The sequence below is a fragment of the Meriones unguiculatus genome, chromosome 3 (assembly GCF_030254825.1).
Source record: "Meriones unguiculatus strain TT.TT164.6M chromosome 3, Bangor_MerUng_6.1, whole genome shotgun sequence".
Lineage (NCBI taxonomy): Eukaryota > Metazoa > Chordata > Mammalia > Rodentia > Muridae > Meriones > Meriones unguiculatus.
In genome coordinates, this window is record NC_083351.1 from 12,514,936 (window position 1) to 12,532,678 (window position 17,743).

Here is a 17,743-nt window from a genome sequence, read left to right on the forward strand (position 1 = left end):
TCAGGGGAAGGTGATCAAAGAGCCAGCCACTAAGTTCATGTCAGAGACAGTCCCTGTTCCCCTTACTAGGAAACCCACTTGGACACTGAAATGCCATGGGCTACATCTGAGCAGGGGTTCTGAGTTATATCCATGAATGGTCCTTGGTTGGAGTATCAGTCTCAAAAAAGACCCCTGTGCCCAGATTTTTTGGTTCTGTTGCTCTCCTTGTGGGGCTCCTGTCCCCTCCAGGTCTTTCTATCTCCCCCTTCTTTCGTAAGATTCCCTGCACTCTGCCCAGTTTGGTTTCTTGAGGCGGGGTTTCTCTGTGTGGCACTGGCTGTCCGGGAACTTGCTCTGTAGACCAGGCTGGCCTTGAGATCCACCTACCTCAGCCTCCCAAGTGAGTCCTCTCTGGCTGGCATTCTAGAAGATCTCACTGTGAGATGAAAATAGGCAGTTCCCTATCTTATCGCTGAGTGGTTAGTAAGTTTGCCTTAGTCTTCTTACCCCTCCCGCAACCACCAGGACACAAAGAAGCATACACCATCTGTTCTAAGACATTTTACTTTATTTAAAAGAAGCCAATATACAGGATATAAAGGGCACAGTATTTACAACAGTACAGTAAACAGGTTGGTTTTCTGGTAGGGTCAATAGTCTTTTAGTGAGTACAAACCCCTCCCAGTGATTGTTAGACCCAGCTGACAGACACAGCAACCGTGGGATAGGATGGGACTAAAAACCAGGTAGATGCTACAGTGTGCATAAAGGGGTCATTGTGGGGAATTCACCACTTTTCTTTGAGAGCTTGGGAGGGGGCTGGAAAGGTGAGGAGTTTGCCTAAGACTCACACGCAGCCCATGCTGAGCCTGGAAATCTTCACTCATGGAAAAATCCCCTCTCAGAGAGGGGCTTTGCTCAGACCCCTCTCCACATCCCCTCTAGGTGATTGCCCTTCGAAAGCCAAGCATGGGGTCCCAGAGGGAGGACCCAGGTCTGAGGAAATCCTCCAGTGCCCTGGTCCTTCATCCGGGGAGCAGAGGCTGCAAGCTCAACCTTGGCCTGGAGTAGACACAGACAGGACCGAGCTCTACGCATCCTAGGTCCCTGCTGTGCCTGTTCCAGCTGCCTGACAACTTCAGACACAGTAAGGCCCAACCCCACCCACAGCGCTTCCCTACTCTCTCCACACAGCTGAGAGGGGGCAGGTCTTGCCAGAGCCTACCTCTGAGGGACCTCTCCTGCAGTCCACCTGCCCCTCCCTCCCCCCACTGTCCCACAGCTCCCTTCCAAGGGGCTGAGGAGGGCTGAGGAAAGAAGGGGGTCACTGCCACCCCAGCTGTCTGCAGATGCCCAGTGAAGACAGAAGGCAAGGTGAGGAGAGGAGCACAGTCAACAAGGACAGTGGCATCTCATCCACGGCAAAATGCTGGGCCACCACGACTACCTACCCTAGATTAAAAACCTTTTCCTTTCATAAAAATAGAGTCTCTTGCTTTATAAATAGAATACATTTAGCTTAAGTTACACCTTATCCATTAGAACACCCCCCTTCTCCCCCCACCCCAAAGTCAACGTGGCTTGAGTCTCCATAGTCATCTGAGCTCTACCCCAGAACACAGTCCAGTCCAGACACACTACCACAGGAGATAAAACTCCTTCCCCATCTTTCTCATTTGGAGTCTTAGAGGAGTGTGAGGGGTGTGTGCGTGTGTGTGTGTGTGTGTGTGTGTGTATTTCGCAACCAACCAGGGACCTGAAAGGATGCTGTCTCCCTGCTGTGCCTGTGTCTATGACCCCCAAACTAGGAGCGTGACCAAGGGCAACATGGAGAGCCCATCGGAGAAGCCCTGAAACTCCAGTGTCAATATGACACCGGGCTCAGAAATAGAAAACTCAAAAGGAAGTATGTACAAGTTTACAAGGATGGACAAGGTCATCCAGGCTGGGCAGGCACTGCCCCAGAGAGTGGTGGGGTCTTTCTTGGCAAGCTGTGGGCTCACAGTGAAGGGACAAGCAGGGCCCACTGGCAATGAACTAAAAACAAAAATCAAAACAAAAAAAGAAGGCCAGGCCCAGACCCCAGAACCAGCCCAGGAGGCACGCCCACCACAGCCTTGCTCTTCTCCCCTCATCCTCCTGCCTCAGCACCTCACTCCCCAGGAGAAAGCAGACTTTGAAAACCAACAGGAAGGAACCTCCTGGAGCCTGCCTTTCTCATACGCCCTAGACAAATGACCTATGTATACAGTTGGGAAAGCAAAAATAACACCACAGGACACCAACTTCGAGGGTAACCTTCATCACCCCAAATGTTTATACTGTTGCTTACTGTCTTAACTCTAGAGATATGTGTCACCCCACCACCACCTGATGAACAATTAAGGGCCAGCTTCTACTCTGCCTGCCCATCCCCTAGACTCTACCACTGGACAGATACCTTCCACTGCCTCAGCTAAGGAGGCCCATGGGGGCAGCCATCATCCTGCCCTCATGGAAACGGAAATCTTTACAGCAGCTAAGGTCCAGGCCCATTTGGCGCTGATACCCTTTGGTTAAAATAAAAACAAAACAATAATATCAATAACACATAATAATAATAATAATAATAACAAGGAGCAAATGAACCCTGTAACCTTTAAAAGAAGGGTTGGTGAGAAAGGGGGGCCAGGTGAGGGAACGGGCTGTATCTCTTCCCAAACCATTGTCCCTCCAAGTACCTGCCAGAAGGGACTGTTTGGCCATCAAGAGATGATAAGGGAACCCTTGCAGCCAGGCTGCACAGGGACCAATGGGATGCCCCTTCCCACACAATGGGAAACATACAAGAAAGGCCACCAGATTCTGATAAATTACATTAAGAAGTCGCCAACAAACACATTCACTTCTCTTCTCTATACATACATATGCCTATTATATACACTGGTTCTAAATGCAAAACAGATGGGGCCACTCACAGAGAGAGAGATAAAAGGATGCAGAGGACAATCAGAGTACCACTACTCAGAGTCCCCTGCCCTTCAACACACAGGCCTCAGAGGGCCATGGGTTCTGATCCCTGGGTATACTTTGTTCCTTTGACCTCCAGAGGGAGCTGCTGGGTCAATGAAAACAACAGAGGCCATCAAAACCACAAAAATAAGAGCAAGTAAAATAAAATTAAAATTAAGCCTGATTGCTAGGTGAGCTCCCAGCTGAGACTAGATGGATGGTCTATCTTATGACCCCTTAACTCAGGCCCACTGGAGCCTTGGGGAGACACTGGCTCAAAGTGACGCCCCAAGAGTCCAGCCAAGTGGGTATGGAAAAGCCTATGTCTGAACAAGGACGGCCCTAACCTAGGGCTTTTCTCCCACGACCGCCAGCCTGCCAGCAGCCTCACCACCTGCCTCCTCTTCCCTCACAAAACTTTTTTTTTCCAGCCAGAGGGTCAATGGAGGACCAAGATGGCGCCATGTCGGACGGAGTGGGTATCAGGCCTGGCCCCTTTCATACTTTCTCACAGAGAAATTACAACTGTGGAACCTGGCAGGTGACTGGAGAGGCAGGAAAGAACATCAAGTCATCAGGAGAATAAAAGACCACCACCCCACCCACCCCACCCCACAGAGGTCCCCAGGAAAGCCAACAGTCTGGTGGGCCAGCTTCCAGAATGCAGGCCTCACCAGCGATCTGAATGGGAACACTCCCAAATCCACCGCTCACCCTCAGAGGCTATGAGGGTATCATGCTAACCTTGGCCTCCCTCCCAGTCCCCAGGAGTCTGAGAGAGGACCTGCCTTCCCCAATGATATAAGGCAAGCTGCTTTTAGTTTTAGTTTTTTTTGTTTTGTTTTTTGTTTGTTTTGTTTTTTTGCATAGTTTAAACACAGTGAGGCTCTACCTTTCCCCACGGTGCCTTGCCTCAAACACATCGCCACTAGATCCAAAAGAAGAAAAAAAAATTTTTTTTTGGTCTTCCCTCCCTCCATTCCATCCACCTCTCTCACTTTCAGTGGGTGAGAAAGAACTGAGGAGTCTTCCTCAGCCAGGTGAGGAGGTAAATAGCCTCCTTCCCCAGGAAGGCAATCCCCCCCACCCCCAAGTGGCCACTTAACTTGGGGGGGACTTAACTTCTAGTCAGGGCCAGGACAGACAGAGGGAGGGCAAAGTTCATGGCCAATCAGAGGAGCAGGTGGGAGGGAGAAAACCAAAAGATACCCACACCCCAGGCCCCACCCTCACCTTAGAGTTTTGTATAAAAAAACACCTGCTAGGAAGAATTCTTTGGAGCTCAAAGTGGCTCAGCTTAAGGGAGAAGGCACAATTGCACTGCATCATCGCACAAAAGTCTGCATTTGTGATGTGGAGAACAATAGAAAATCGACAGCACCATTCCGTGGGTGGGTGGTGGGCGGTGAAGGGAGGAAGGAAGCAGCGGTCCCGCTGGGCCTCCAGAGGAGGGAGGACAGAAGTCTCTGTGGCCAGGACTGGAGCCCAATTCGAGGAGCCCTCGTGGCTCGGTGGGGAGAGGAGGCTGGGCCCCACCACCAAGACCACCAGGTACGCAGGGCCTCCATCATCAGCTGACCATGGGTTCCACATCCGCCTCCCGTTCCAGGTCGTCCTGGATCTCATCTGTACTTCCTGAGTCACTGCTGGCCACAGAGCTGGGGGAGGGTGAATTCCTGCAAAGCGTGGAAGAAGGAGGAGGCTTTCAGAGAGCAGCCTGGGGCCCCTGACAGGCCAGTGCCAGAAACTCTGGGCAGTCACACCTGTAAAAACCTACCCTAAGGGGCTGGGTGAGCAGAACATTTGTCTAGTGTGCGCAAGGCCCTAGGTTCCACCCTCAGCGACACCAGAACAAGAATCATGAAGGATCTACCCTGAACGGCTTCTGCCGTGATCTCTGCCCAGAATATACTTTCTTTTGGCCCCTGTAGGTCCCAGGAGCTGCCTATGGCTCTTGCGATTCCTTGGGATCCCTGCTTAGCCTAGTGTGTGGCCTCTCTTTGGAAGCAGGGGTCACGGGTCCACCTTGGTTCTTCATGCTGTAACCACCCATCCATCCCTCGTTCCTGGTCTGAGCAAAGTGTGGTACCCACTAAACCCCAGATAACTCGCAGCATCTGGGAGACTGCACACAATGAAGGAAACAACCCTGTTTGGTTCAGTTTGGGCTCCGTCATGGTGCCTGAGGGGGTCTCTGGCAAGCAGTTCCTCTTGCCTGTGATGACAGTGGGCTCCAGGGGATTCCATGAGCAAAGCGTTAGAAGGCGAAGCCCCGCCTCTCACAGCCTTCCCACACAGCCACTGCTCCCTCTCACACAGGGACAGTTAACACAAGGAAAGGAACCTGAGCTTTGTGCCAAGCATTCCCGTCCTATTATCTGTGTGTCTGTCCACCCAACAAGGCTGAATATCCTGAAAGGGGTATGCCTTTGCATTCCATGCCTGCCTGGTGCATTCTGGTCTCCTAGGGACAGACTGGTGTGGGTTGAGTTGAAAGGTGTGCCCTACCAGCCTCCTGCACCCCCACCTCAACAGATAATGGGGGCTGCACTCCCCAAAGGCAGAGGCTCCAACTTTCCTTCATGTGACCCTATGCTGGACAGTTTTTGGTCAGCTTGACCCAAGCCAACAACACCTGGGAGGAAGGAACCTCAGCTAAGAAAAAATGCCTCCATGAGACTGGCCTGCAGGCACGTCTTCGGGCACTGTCTTAATTAATGATTGATGTGAGAGAGAGCCCAGACCACTGGGGGTGAGGTCACCCCCTGGGCAGGTGGTCCTGCATGCTATACAAAAGCAGCCTGAGCAAGCCACGGAAAGCAAGCCAGTAAGCAGCAGTCCTCCAAGGCCTCTGCTCCACTTCCTGACTCCAGGCTCCTGCCCTGACTTCCTTCAACAACTTACTTCCAATGAGGAAGTGGGAAGTCAACTTAACCCTTTCCTCCCCAACTTTTCCTTTGGTCAGAGTGTTTTATCATAGCAACAGAACCCTAACTCAGAAGGTCTTGCATACAGTGGGCCTCTGACAACTATCTGTTGAGTCCTTTTTTTTTTTTTTTTTTTTTTTTTCTTTTTACAGAGATCTGTGAGATTAGGTGTGTAAGTCGCCTAGCACATACTAGGTATGCTCATATTAGGGGTTGGAGTGGATGGATGATGGATGGATGGATAGATGGATGGATGATGGATGGATGGATAGATGGATGGATGACGGATGGATGGATAATGGATGGATGGATGGATGGATGGATGGATGGATGGATGATGGGTGGATGGATGGATGGATGGATGGATGGATGGATGGCTGGCTGGCTGTGACAGCCTGTCATGGGAAGAGAATGAAGACATGTCGTTGCTATGGGAGGATCTCACCAACTGTAACTCACCCATACAGTTACCAACTGTAACTCAACCATCACCTGCAGGGCGGGGTGAGCCCAAGATGGTCGGTTAATTGAAAATGTAGTGAGGCTTCGTGATGCAGCCCCAGAAGGTCTCTCTAAGGCCCCACCACGGACCCCTGGGGGAGCACGGGCCGCACCTGTCTGCGGAGCCTTTGATGAGCCTGCGGCACGTCTCCATCTGCACGTCCAGGCCTCGCTTCATGCTGCACATCTCCATGTACTCATGCAGGTGTCGGTTCATGTCGCTCTTGGCTGTGGCCAGCTCCAGCTGGAAGGAGTCAATGGCGGATAAAGGTGGTGAGGGGGTGGGCCTTTCATCTCAGGTTACCACTGCCTCCCCTCAGAGGTGGCGCCATCCAGGCCCTGCTTTGTGGGTATCGACCTTTTTTATTCTCTACACACCAGTCAATATTCTTTAAACACACTTTCTGCTCAAAGGGGGAATGGTTGCTTAGCAACCCCAGAGGGGGTCTGTCCAGCTAAGCCCCATCTCACTGGACACTTCCCAGTACTCAGCATCTCTGGGGAGCATGCTATGGACGGGAACAGGAAACTCTTCACGTCTCTGTGCCTTCTCCTGTACCTCGACACCTGCTCCTCCAGGGAAGAGGGAGGACTCTGGGCTTCTCCTTCTCTAATGCAGAGCACTAACTCTTGTATAGCAGTGACCAAGCACACTGCTGTGTATGCTGCTTTCTGACTGGGAAACCATGGGCAAGTGACTTGGCCTCTTTTGGACATGATTTCCTCCTCTGTATGAGTAGCCCGTCCATATAGCAGAGGATGAAGTAAAGATGACCAGAGTGGATATCTGAGTGACACCAAATGATGCTAGCAGTTTGGTAAGCTTGTTATTGGCACTTTCCTGCCTCAGCCTCTTGAGGAGAGGTGGTAATCACTGCTCAACTTCACAGATCAGGAAACCAGCACCTTAATAAGGACAGGTTTGCAGGGCTGGGCTCCTGACTCCTGGCCCTCTTGCTTGCCCCATTTTGCAAACCTGTATTTCCATGAGCACTTGATCACTCAGGCCCTCAGCTGTACAGGCCCCAGGAGGCTCAGCAGCAGGTTCTGCGGCTTGAGCCACTCACCTCAATCTGGCCTATTGTCTCCTGGTACTCCTTGTCTCTCGTCTTGAAGAAGGATTCAGTCTCATGGATCAAATTACCCAAGTTTTCCTCCTGCTAGGAAAACAGAAGGATCAGTTTAGCTGGGGAGCAAGGCTTCATGGAAAGGGTAAGGATGAGGGATCATGGGAAAGTGGGACTCCCAGAGCAGGCAGGTCCTGAGCTCACCTCTCCCTGCAGGTCGATGGTTGGGTTACAGTTAGTAAAATCTTCCCAAAGCAGCAATGTGTCTTCATTTTCTTCCCATGTCAGGCTGTCACAGTCGTCATCAAAATCAAAGGTCTCCCGCCTATAGGTGACATCAGAAGGCATGACTGAACAGAAGCCAGGCTCCTGGGGCTCATACAGAGGACAGAAAAGGGTGCCTTCCCCAGTGAGTATGCCCCGCCCCAGGCAACCTCAGAAAAGGTGGGTGGTAGCCAAAGGGTCAATTGCCTTATCCACAAAGAGCTCTAGTCTTTCAGAATGCAGAATGTATCTGTGCAATTGGAAGTCTAGTTTTAGGTCAAGAGCAGTGTGGTGCATGTCTATAATCCCAGAATTCAGGAGTGGGAGACAGGAGAATCAAGTTCAAGGCCAGCCTGGGCTATATAGTGAGTTCCAATCAGCTTGAGCTATAGCATAAAACCTTGTCTCATAGTTCCCCCCGAGGGCTGGAGAGATGGCTAAGCAGTGAAGAGCACTTACTGCTCTTGCAGAGGCCTAGAGATCAGTTCCCAGCACATACATAGCAGCTCAAAACTGTCTGTTAACACTGGTTCCAGGGGCCCAACACCCTCTTCTGAAGGCACTGAATGCACATGGTGCAGAGACATATATGCAGGCAAAACACCCATATGCATAAAACTCGCTCACTCTCTCTCTCCTTCCCCCTCCCCTCCAGGCATGCTTGTGGTCAAAAGAAGAATGGCTGCACCTGCACCCGAGCTTGAGCAAGGCAATGTAACCGTATTTCCCACATTTCACAGTTGAGAAGACCAGAGCTCAGAAGGAAACCCACTTGCCCCAAACCACCCCTGCTGTGTTAACAGGGGTGGAACTGAAACCCAGACCTTCTGGTTCCCTACAGCTTTTGAAGCCAATTAAGGCCAGCCTCAAAACTAAAGGGTAGTATGCTTATTGGTTCCATTTTACAGGTCAGCAAACAGACTCAATGAAGACCAGGTGTCCTTCTAAATGGATACATGCTAACACCGAGTGTAAATTAAAAATCCACGTGGCTTTAAAGCCTTTTCTGCTGGCTAGAATGGAGAGGAAAGAGACTAACTACACATGGTTTTTGCCCAGTGAGATTGCTCCATCTGGAGCCCCTTAGAAAAAAATCATGTCATGTGCTGGCTGTGGTGGCACACACCTTTAATCCCAGCACACAGGAAGCAGAGGCAGGCAGGTCGCTGAGAGTTCCAGGTCAGCCTGGTCTACAGAGCAAGTGCTAGGCCAGCCAGGCTACACAGAGCAACTGTGTCTCAAAAAAAAAGGGGGGGGGGATTACAGGCTTGTGCCACCATGCCTTGCTGGGCTCTGAGTTTACATCACATCAGTGGCACTGGAGGGTTTTCAGACTTCCATCCCGGGGTTCCCCCGTGTCTATGCTTCCCCATTCTCCACCCATACCTGGCTCTTTTAGAGCTCTGCTCTCCATCATTCAACTAAGGTATGAATTGGGGACCAAACGGCAGCGACACAGAGGGATTTCTGTTTAAAAAGCTTCGTAGAGCGCCCCCTAGAGGTAAGCCAAGCAGGCTCCCTTGCCCAACAGCAATTCTTGTGGGAACATTAGGTGGCGCCCGTGAGTCAGAAGAAAAAAACGCCGGGGGGTGGGGGGGCGCTGGGGGGTGGATATTGGAGAAGGAGGCGGTTCTGAGCCCCTGGGGTCCACCCATCAGCACATCACATAGTCTACTACTGACTTCACTTCCTTTCCAGCGTCTGAGTTCTGAAGGAAAGCCCCGCTGAGGGATGGCCAGCCAGAACAGACAGGAAGATGGATGAGAGCAGAGACGGAAGGAGCTCCCACCCCTCCCCAAGACTTTGGAAGGAAGTTGAAAATCCTCCTCTTAGCCTTGGTCTGAAGCCCAAGCCACTGACTTGGATCAAAACAAAACAGGATTACTTTCAAAGGCCTCACTAGGACTGGCTAGGGGTGGGGATGGGAACAGGGGTGGGGGTGGGGGTGAGAGTAGCCACCAGGCTGTGCATTGGGCTCAAGGAGATATCAGGTGGGAAGGAGGAAAAAAAAAAAAACACTGCATCAGTCGTTAACACCAGCTAGAGCAACAGGATAGGGGTGGGGAAGCGATCAAATTACTATTATTATTATTATTATTTTACTTAGGCAACTTTAAAGCCAGATAAATGGACTTAGACACTGAGCCCTGTCAACACTCTAGTGCCCACCACATGAGGGATCACTTCTCCATTACTCGAAGCTTAAATGCTTTATGCACACCCAAGGGGGAGCCCTCGCCAAAGGCGCCCCAGCTCAGTTCTCTGGATGGATACCTCTTCACTGCACCTAATTTCTGACCAGATTAACCATTCCCCGGGGACCTCATGAAAATACAGATAATTGATTTCTTCGGAGGAGCCCTTTCATTCCACAAATTGAAGGAGATTTGGGGTGCCAGCGCATCCAATAAGGACTTAGGCTCAGGAATTCCCAGAGCAACGTTGGGAAAACCTGGACCCATGCCACATTTCTTTTCAAAAGCCTAGGGATGCAGTTGAGAGAGTGCTTGCCTATCTGGCATGGGGGAGGGGGTGGAATGGGGTGATCCCCAGCATTGAGTAAACCAGGCCTGGGTACCCAAGGGGTGGAGGCAGGAAGGTCATCCTAGCCTACATAGTAAGCTTGAGGCTAGCCTGGGCTACATGAGCCCCTCTCTCAGGAACAAAAATGAAAAATGGTGGGGGTGGGGCTGATGCCCTCTTGTCAGTAGAAGTGGGAACATGAGATCTGGAGAAAGACTTGAGTTGAAACAAGGGTCAAGGGTATCCTTGGCATGAACAATATCAAATGCCCAGCCTCATGTAGGGTCTCTTTGAAGGGAAGTATCAGGTATTGGGAGGAGGGGGAGGAAGTCCTAACTCCGCCCTGCTCGACAACTTGAGCACCTAGCTAATGCCAAAGAGGGAGCAGACAGGAGCAGTGGTGCAGCAGACAGAAGAGGGATATCTCTTCCAAGCAGGAAGGTAGCTGAGGGAACAAAGGGCTGAACCACCTGTGTGGTAGGATGTCATGAATGATGGCATGGCCAAGTCTAAGCTACCGATGTGACATCACTGAGCCTGCACACAGGATGCATGCACACAGGATGCATGCACACACGCTCGCACACATACACACACACATACACACACACACACACACACACACACACCTCCCAAGGGCTAGAATCAGCTAGCTCTGGCCATCATCTGTACACTCAGGCCAGGTGAGGAAGTGCTAATGAGTGGCAGGCTGTAATCTCAGTACCAACTCTGTCACACACTGCTGAGCCCCCTTGGAAAGATTAATAATGACCCTGATAATAATAAAGAATCCAGCATTAAAAAAAAAAAAATAGCTCAATGGTTAAGAGCACTGGCTGCTCTTCTCAGAGGATCCAAGTTCGATTGGGAACCTACATGTTGGCTCATAACTATAACTCCAGTCCTTGGGGATCTGATGCCCTCTTCTGCCTTCCATAAGTACCAGGCACACACATGGTGCACAGACATACACATAGGCAAAACACTCATACACATAAGATAAGAAAATAAAACGGGGCCAGGGAGATGACTTGGTGGTAAAGAGCACTTGCTGCTCTTTCAGAGGACCTGGATTTGATTCCCAGCACCCACACAGTGGCTCACAGCCTTCCGTGACTCATGTTCCAAAGGATCTGACATTCCTTTTTGAACACCACAGAAAGCAGGCACACACATGGCAAACAGACATACGTTCTGGCAAAACATTCATACAACAGAAATAAAGACTTTAAATAACACTTTAAAACAAATGAATACATTAAAAAAAAAGAAGAAGAATCTGGGCCCGGAAATCTGGCTTGGTGAGTAAAGTGCTGCCTTGCAAGCATGAGGACCTGAGTTCAATCCCCAGAGTGCTCGCTAAAAAGTCAGGCATCAAGCCAGGCGCACACCTTTGATTCCAGCCCTCAGGAGGCAGAGGCAGGTGGCTTCTTGAGTTCGAGGCCAGCCTGCTCTGGTGGTGTGCAGTTGTAATCCCAGCACTGGGGAGAAGGGGTGGACTCCTGGGGCAAACTGGCCCCCCAGCCTAGACTAACCAGCAAGCCCCAAGCCAAGGAGCGACCCCGACTCCAAGAAACAAGGTGGACACCCAACACTGCCCTCTGGCTTTTGCGTACCCACACTCATACACACATGAAGAACCCAAATTCTTCCAGAACACATCCCATCTGGGGCTCTTCTGGGCCCAGCCACTGGTACTGTCCCCTGGCGGGGCCCCCTGGGCACTCACAGCTGGTTAAACATGCGCTTCATCTCATCCGTGATGTTCATGGAGCTGACCTCCTCGTCTGAGAACCGATTCACCTCCCCATCCTGCTCGGAGTTGTCATCGTCCGAAGCCACCTTGCGGTCTTTCTTCTTAGGAACCACCTGGACAGGGAAGGAAGACACACAGGTAACTGAGGTGTTTGGCTGGGATGAAGAGCAAGGGTGAGTCCGGAAGGGAACCAGTGTCCCGAGGGGTGGATGGAGTATGGCTGGGGCCAGCCAGCCACCACCGCAGGGAGCTGCGTGGGTCCTCTATGAAGCAGGCAGCATTAGCAGGAAGCATGAGGCATGAGGCATGCAGGGTAGAGAACACAGACACGGGGACCAAAGCCTGCCCTGGGAGGCCTGGTGATCAGTTCGCCCATCACCAGAAAAGCAGTCCCATGATTTGGAACAAGAGAAGGCCAGATCAGGGCACCCAGGAGACATCACCTGGAATGTCTCAAAGCCAGCCAGAGAGACCAAGAAACCCTGGCAAAGGTAGAAATAGCTGCATGCCTTCTGGAAACCTTCCTCTCACACGCACAGGCACGGAGGGTTCGCCAAGCTCTGCTCCAAGCAGACAAGCCCCGAGCAAACGAAGCCTGCAGAGCTCCCCTCAGCGAGGCAGCAAGAAGGCATGAGATGGAGAAAGGGCTAGGGGAGGCCCCAACTATGTCCCGAGTCACACACAGAAAGCAACAACACACTGCGCTGCCCCTGGGCTAAAGCACAAGCCAAACCATGACCCAAAACTTCTGAGAATGACGCACGTCTTCCATTGGTGAGGCCATACCCCGTCCCTCTCCAAAACTGCCCATTGGTACCAACAGACTGCCTTCTGTCTTGCATGGGAAACTGGGGGTAGGGGGCGCACGTACAGAGACGACGCTTTGGGGGAATGAGAACTAGGCAAAGCTAATAGCTTCTCTTTGGGACTCCTGAGGCCCAGTTGTCAGGACTCCCCTTCGCCTGGCCAGGGCTCTCTCACTATGGGAACAACGTGGGGGTCTCAGAGAAAGAGGCTTGCACAAGAGGCAATGGGCACAGAGCGGGCCCGAGGACACACCCTGGAGGGCCAGGGGATCTGGGTTGCAGCCTGGCTCTACCGTGTCTTGTCTTGGTATGTCCTATTGTCCCCCAGGCCTCACCCTCCTCAGCTCTACACTGCAACATCCCCAAGTTTGTGTTTCCCTAGGGGAGGTCAGAGGGTCAGGTGGCTCTCAGGATGGTGGTGAGCGAAATGCGGAGGGAAAGAGAAGTCGACAGGGTGAGGTGGAGGTCAGGGCTGCCCTAAGAGCCTGAGGTGGAGGCCGGTGAGCGGGGGCCGGCCCTGGTCACCTGGAAGATCTTGGACACGTCTTCCGAGTTCCGCTGCTGTGCCACATCGCACAGCTTAGCCGTGATATCGATTCGGCGGCAGATGTCCATGTCCACCTTCATAGCCTTTTCTTGGATCTTTGTGTCCAGGTCTGTCATGGGCTGCAGGGAGGACAGCAGGGGTTATATGAGCAAGGGATGGAGCAAGCGTGAGGGGCCATCAGAGGAGCAGGGAGAACCCTAGGGGTCGGGGAGGGCGCTGAGGCTTTCCTGAGGGTGGAAGGTTGGTTGGCACTGCTCAGGGCAGGAAAGGACACGGGCACTTCAGGAGGGAAGATGTGAGGCCGTGTGTGCTGGGCCCCCTCAGGGCTGCAGGACAAAGCAATGTTGGCTACACTGGAGCAAAGGACAAGCAAGACCATCTTGACTGTTGAAAGGCACCCTTCCAAGTCTGGGGTGCCGCTCAGTGAGAGAGCACCTGCCTAACAAGGCCCAGGCCTTGGGTTTAGCTCCCCAGCGCGCGCGCGTGCGTGCACACGTGCACACACACACACACACACACACACACACAACGCAGATTCCCCTTCTGTTCCCACCTTCCTGTCCCACTGTTCCCCCCGTCCCCCCTAGCATGCTTGCCTCGGCAGCTCGCACTCTCTCTCTCTAAATTCCTGCCACAGATGACAGCAGGGGTCACACAGAAAGAGCAAGGGTGCCCTCCGCACCCAAGTGAAGGGAAACCAGGTGGCCTCCACCTGGGCCCCCCAACTTCTTCCAACCAGACTCAACTGCACGTCCCTGAAAGCCAGGAGCTGAGCCAGGTTGAGTCACCAAATACAAGATCCTCCTCCCTTCGGTGGGCTCTCCTGGCAGACGGTGGACTGCCCACTGCCTGAAGATGGCAAGAAACTCAGGCCCCAGAGCCGAGGAGGCCTCCACTTCGATTGTTTCCACCCATGGTCGGTCGCTCAGACGGGCCCCAGATGGCCAAGAAGACGCACACACCAGCCATTCCCAACTTAACAAGTTCACTCTACAAGAGGGTGGGTTCCCCAAAGTCTCTTGGGTTGGCACAGCTAAGACCGTTTGGTCCCCTGTGCTCTGCAGACACCGGGACCGCCACAGGGCGAGCTGGGGAGAGTCGAGCGACACATACAGATGTCAGGGGCCCGAGGAGGGCAATGGGTTAAGCAGCGGGTTAAAGCAACTCTATTCAAACACAGGGAAGCAATGTGGGGAGGGCAGGGAGGCGCTTAGTCCCTGACGCCTCCCTCATCGAAACAAATCAGCCAGCCACGACTGGAACTACAAGCCGAGCTCGAGCCTCGGAGTGAATGAAGCATTTGGCATGATGGGTAAAGGGAGGTCGTGATGCCTGGGGTGACGGCTACATCACTTACGTCACTCATGAGCCCTTTGAACACCACCAGCTCAGCCTTGAGCCGTTCAATCTTCTCGTTCATCTCCTCCTGGATGGCCTCAGCTTCCTGCGCTGCCTGCGGATGGACGGAGAGAGGCAGGCTTTAAAGGGACGAGAGGATGGACGCCTGGGCCCAGAGCCCTGGACGTGAGACGCCTAACTACTCTAAGAATCTGTGTCCCTCTCAGCCCCGCCCGGCCGCTGAGACATGCTGACTGCTCGCAACACTTCCAGGGGGGTCATTTGTGGCAAAGAAAAAATGTGCAGCAGCTATGAGGGGCAAAAGAAAGGGTAGGTTAAGGCAGGCAGGCTCCCTTAAAGCACTTAAAGCACCCCCCAATACACCAGGTGCCAATGTCTGACCAGCTTTGGCCTTGGAAACAGTAAGTTCACACCCAACAGAGGATCGGAAAGTGTGCGTTGGGATGTGAGTGTTTTGTGCAGAAAAGGCTGGAAGATCACATTAAAAAAAAAAAAAAAAAAAACAAACAAATAAAAAAAAAACCTGACAGACCAGGTTAAGCTGCAGACAGTTTTGATCTTTTGTGATTTCATGGACGTTTCCAACATCTGATAGTGAATATGTTTTTTTAAAAGCTTTATTATAAAGAAGAAGAGGGGGGCTGGATTGATGAGCAGTTATAGCACTGACTGCTCTTCCAAAGGACCCAGGTTCAATTCCCAGCACCCACACGGCAGCTCACACCTGTCTGTAACTCCAGTTCCAGGGCATCTGACACCTCACACAGACTTATATGCAGGCAAAACACCAATGAACATAATAATATAAATTACATACATAAATAAAGATAGAAAAAGAGGACATTTGTCTCTTTCTAATACTGTTTTTGTTTTTTGTTTGTTTGTTTGTTTTGTTTTAAAACCAAACTCCCTATGTAGCTGAGGATAATTTTAAACTGCTTTTGCTCTTATTTTTTTGTTTAGTTTTCAAGAAAGGGTCTCTCTGTGTAGCCCTGGATGTGTTGAAACTTGCTCTGCAGATCAGCCTGCCTCTGCCTCCCAAGTGCTGGGATTAAAGACCACCGCACACCAGGCTCATCCTTGAACTGATCTTATATCCACATTTCAAATGCTGGGGTTACTGGTGTCCACCACACCGTTTACAATAATAACCCAGCTTTGTGCATGCTAGGTGAGCATTCTACCAGCTGAGCTTTATCTCTCCCGTTCTTAGAAAATAAAAACTTTAACTGTCAGAAAAAAGTGATTTTAATTTTTAATTATTAATTCTAGAATTAATGATTCTAATATTTAATTTTTTTTCTCAGTGTTAGAGGTCAAACCTGGAGCTGTGCATAAGATACGCAAATCGCTCAGCCATTGAGACACACCTCCGTTAGCTGAGCCAGTGGCACAAGATTGTGATCCCAGCACTCTGGAAGGGAGAGGCCAGCCTGATCTACAAAGCAAGTCCAGTATACCCAAGGCTACACAGAGAAACTCTGTCTTGAAAAACAAAAAACAAAAACCCAAAAAACAGGTTGTTTTGTTTTGTTGAATCAGGGTCTCATGAAAACCCAAGCTGCCTGGAACTATGCCATCCAGGCTGGCCTTGAATCCCTCATCCTCCTCCCTCCATCTTCTAAGGAATTACAGGTGTGAGCCACCACACCCAGCTGAAAAGAAAAAATAAATAAAAAATTAAACTAAATCTGCATTGTTTTTTCCTGGTGCTGCTGGTCTTGACCATGTGACAGGGGAAGAAAGGAAAAGAGGCTGAGGATGAGGTGTGCTGTTTAGGGTTCCCCATACTGTAAGGGGTGCAGTCCCGAAAGCAGAGCAGCCCAGGGGAGCAACGAGGGAAATCTTCTCAGGTCAGCCACAGAGAGGAGGGGGTGTGTCCACAGCTCTCACCAAGACATCAGTCCTAACTTGAGGAACTTGCAGTTGGAAGGTCAAAGGCACCTGAGGACCACCTAGCCTAAGCGGCACGGGGGGGAGTGGAGAGGCAGGAGAGGGAAGCAGCTGGCCCCAGTCACCAGTCATCCGGTAAGACCCGGGCTTCCAAGTCCTGAGCTCTTCTGCCCTGTGATGCTTGGCTGAGGCGGCAGGATGATCAGGGACAGAAGCTAGGCTGGGCCTCTCTGCCTAGCTTCTCCTGTCAGGGCCCCACAGCTAACCTGCCAATCTCTCTGGCCGGGGACTCTGCCAATTCTTACCTCCTGCAGCGTGTCCACCATGGTCTGAAGGTTCATACATTTGGCCAGCTCTTCCTCCCATCTGCAACAGCCAAGAAGGACAAACGGTCAGAGGACCTCCTCCTGCCAGCCCCCCAGGTCCCACCCTCATCATCCACTCGAGGCAAGAAAGATGCTTAGGGAAACCCCTCTGCAAAGAGACAGTGGACTGGAGCTGACACAAGGCCAGGTGGTGGCAAATGCCACCTTTGCAGAATAAGCATGGTGCTATGAAGACACATGCCTCTTCCATGCAAACTGTGAAGGGTTATACAGGCGCTGGTCCTGCTGTTGCTGCATGGTAGAATATCAAAGCCGGTCTTTAGGGCTCTTCTTTGTACCCAGGGAAAGCCAGCTTGCCACGCTAAACCGTGTATTATGAGTTCTGCAGCGCACCCTACAGGCCACACAAATTGCCTGTGCAGGTGCTAGAGTCTTAGACGTGGGGACTGCGCTCGGTGGTTATATATTCTGCCCAAAGGCACACACCTAATCCATGGGCTCGGGTAGGTTCAGCCCGCCCTGCTCCAGTGTCTCTTGTAGGCCAGACACTAAACTCTGTGCATACTATTTTCAATTACAAACCCACTGGTTGATGCTGAAGAGGAAAAGACAGGAGCTAAGCATGCAGGATTTGGGGTATACCCCAACATTAACCGTGCAATGGAGAGGAGCAGCTCCAGGGAGCAGCGACAATCCAGGGGGACACTAGCAAAGGCAACAGCTCCCCTCTCGGGAGGCTTACACGATACAACTCAGGCCTGCATCGCTGTGTGGGATGGATGTCACCATTACCCCCATGTT

At 51.7% G+C, this 17,743-nt stretch overlaps 1 protein-coding gene across 3 annotated transcripts in view; it reads right to left on the reverse strand.

The window, feature by feature from the left end:
* Positions 1-532: 532 nt before the first annotated feature.
* The window catches only part of Iffo2 (intermediate filament family orphan 2), a 43,246-nt gene continuing 26,035 nt past the window's right edge, over positions 533-17,743 (reverse strand). The window contains exons 2-9 of one of the 3 annotated variants that reach the window (XM_021627762.2): positions 16,922-16,982; positions 14,722-14,817; positions 13,343-13,483; positions 11,985-12,124; positions 7,673-7,793; positions 7,469-7,558; positions 6,515-6,645; positions 533-4,649 (exon numbers count right to left, since the gene is read on the reverse strand). In XM_021627762.2, the coding sequence (XP_021483437.1) occupies positions 4,544-4,649; positions 6,515-6,645; positions 7,469-7,558; positions 7,673-7,793; positions 11,985-12,124; positions 13,343-13,483; positions 14,722-14,817; positions 16,922-16,982 (886 nt within the window). In that variant the 3' untranslated portion in view covers positions 533-4,543. Of the gene's footprint in view, positions 4,650-6,514; positions 6,646-7,468; positions 7,562-7,672; positions 7,794-11,984; positions 12,125-13,342; positions 13,484-14,721; positions 14,818-16,921; positions 16,983-17,743 lie in introns of all 3 variants that reach the window. The other 2 variants (XM_021627697.2, XM_021627823.2) reach the window with 2 other exon arrangements.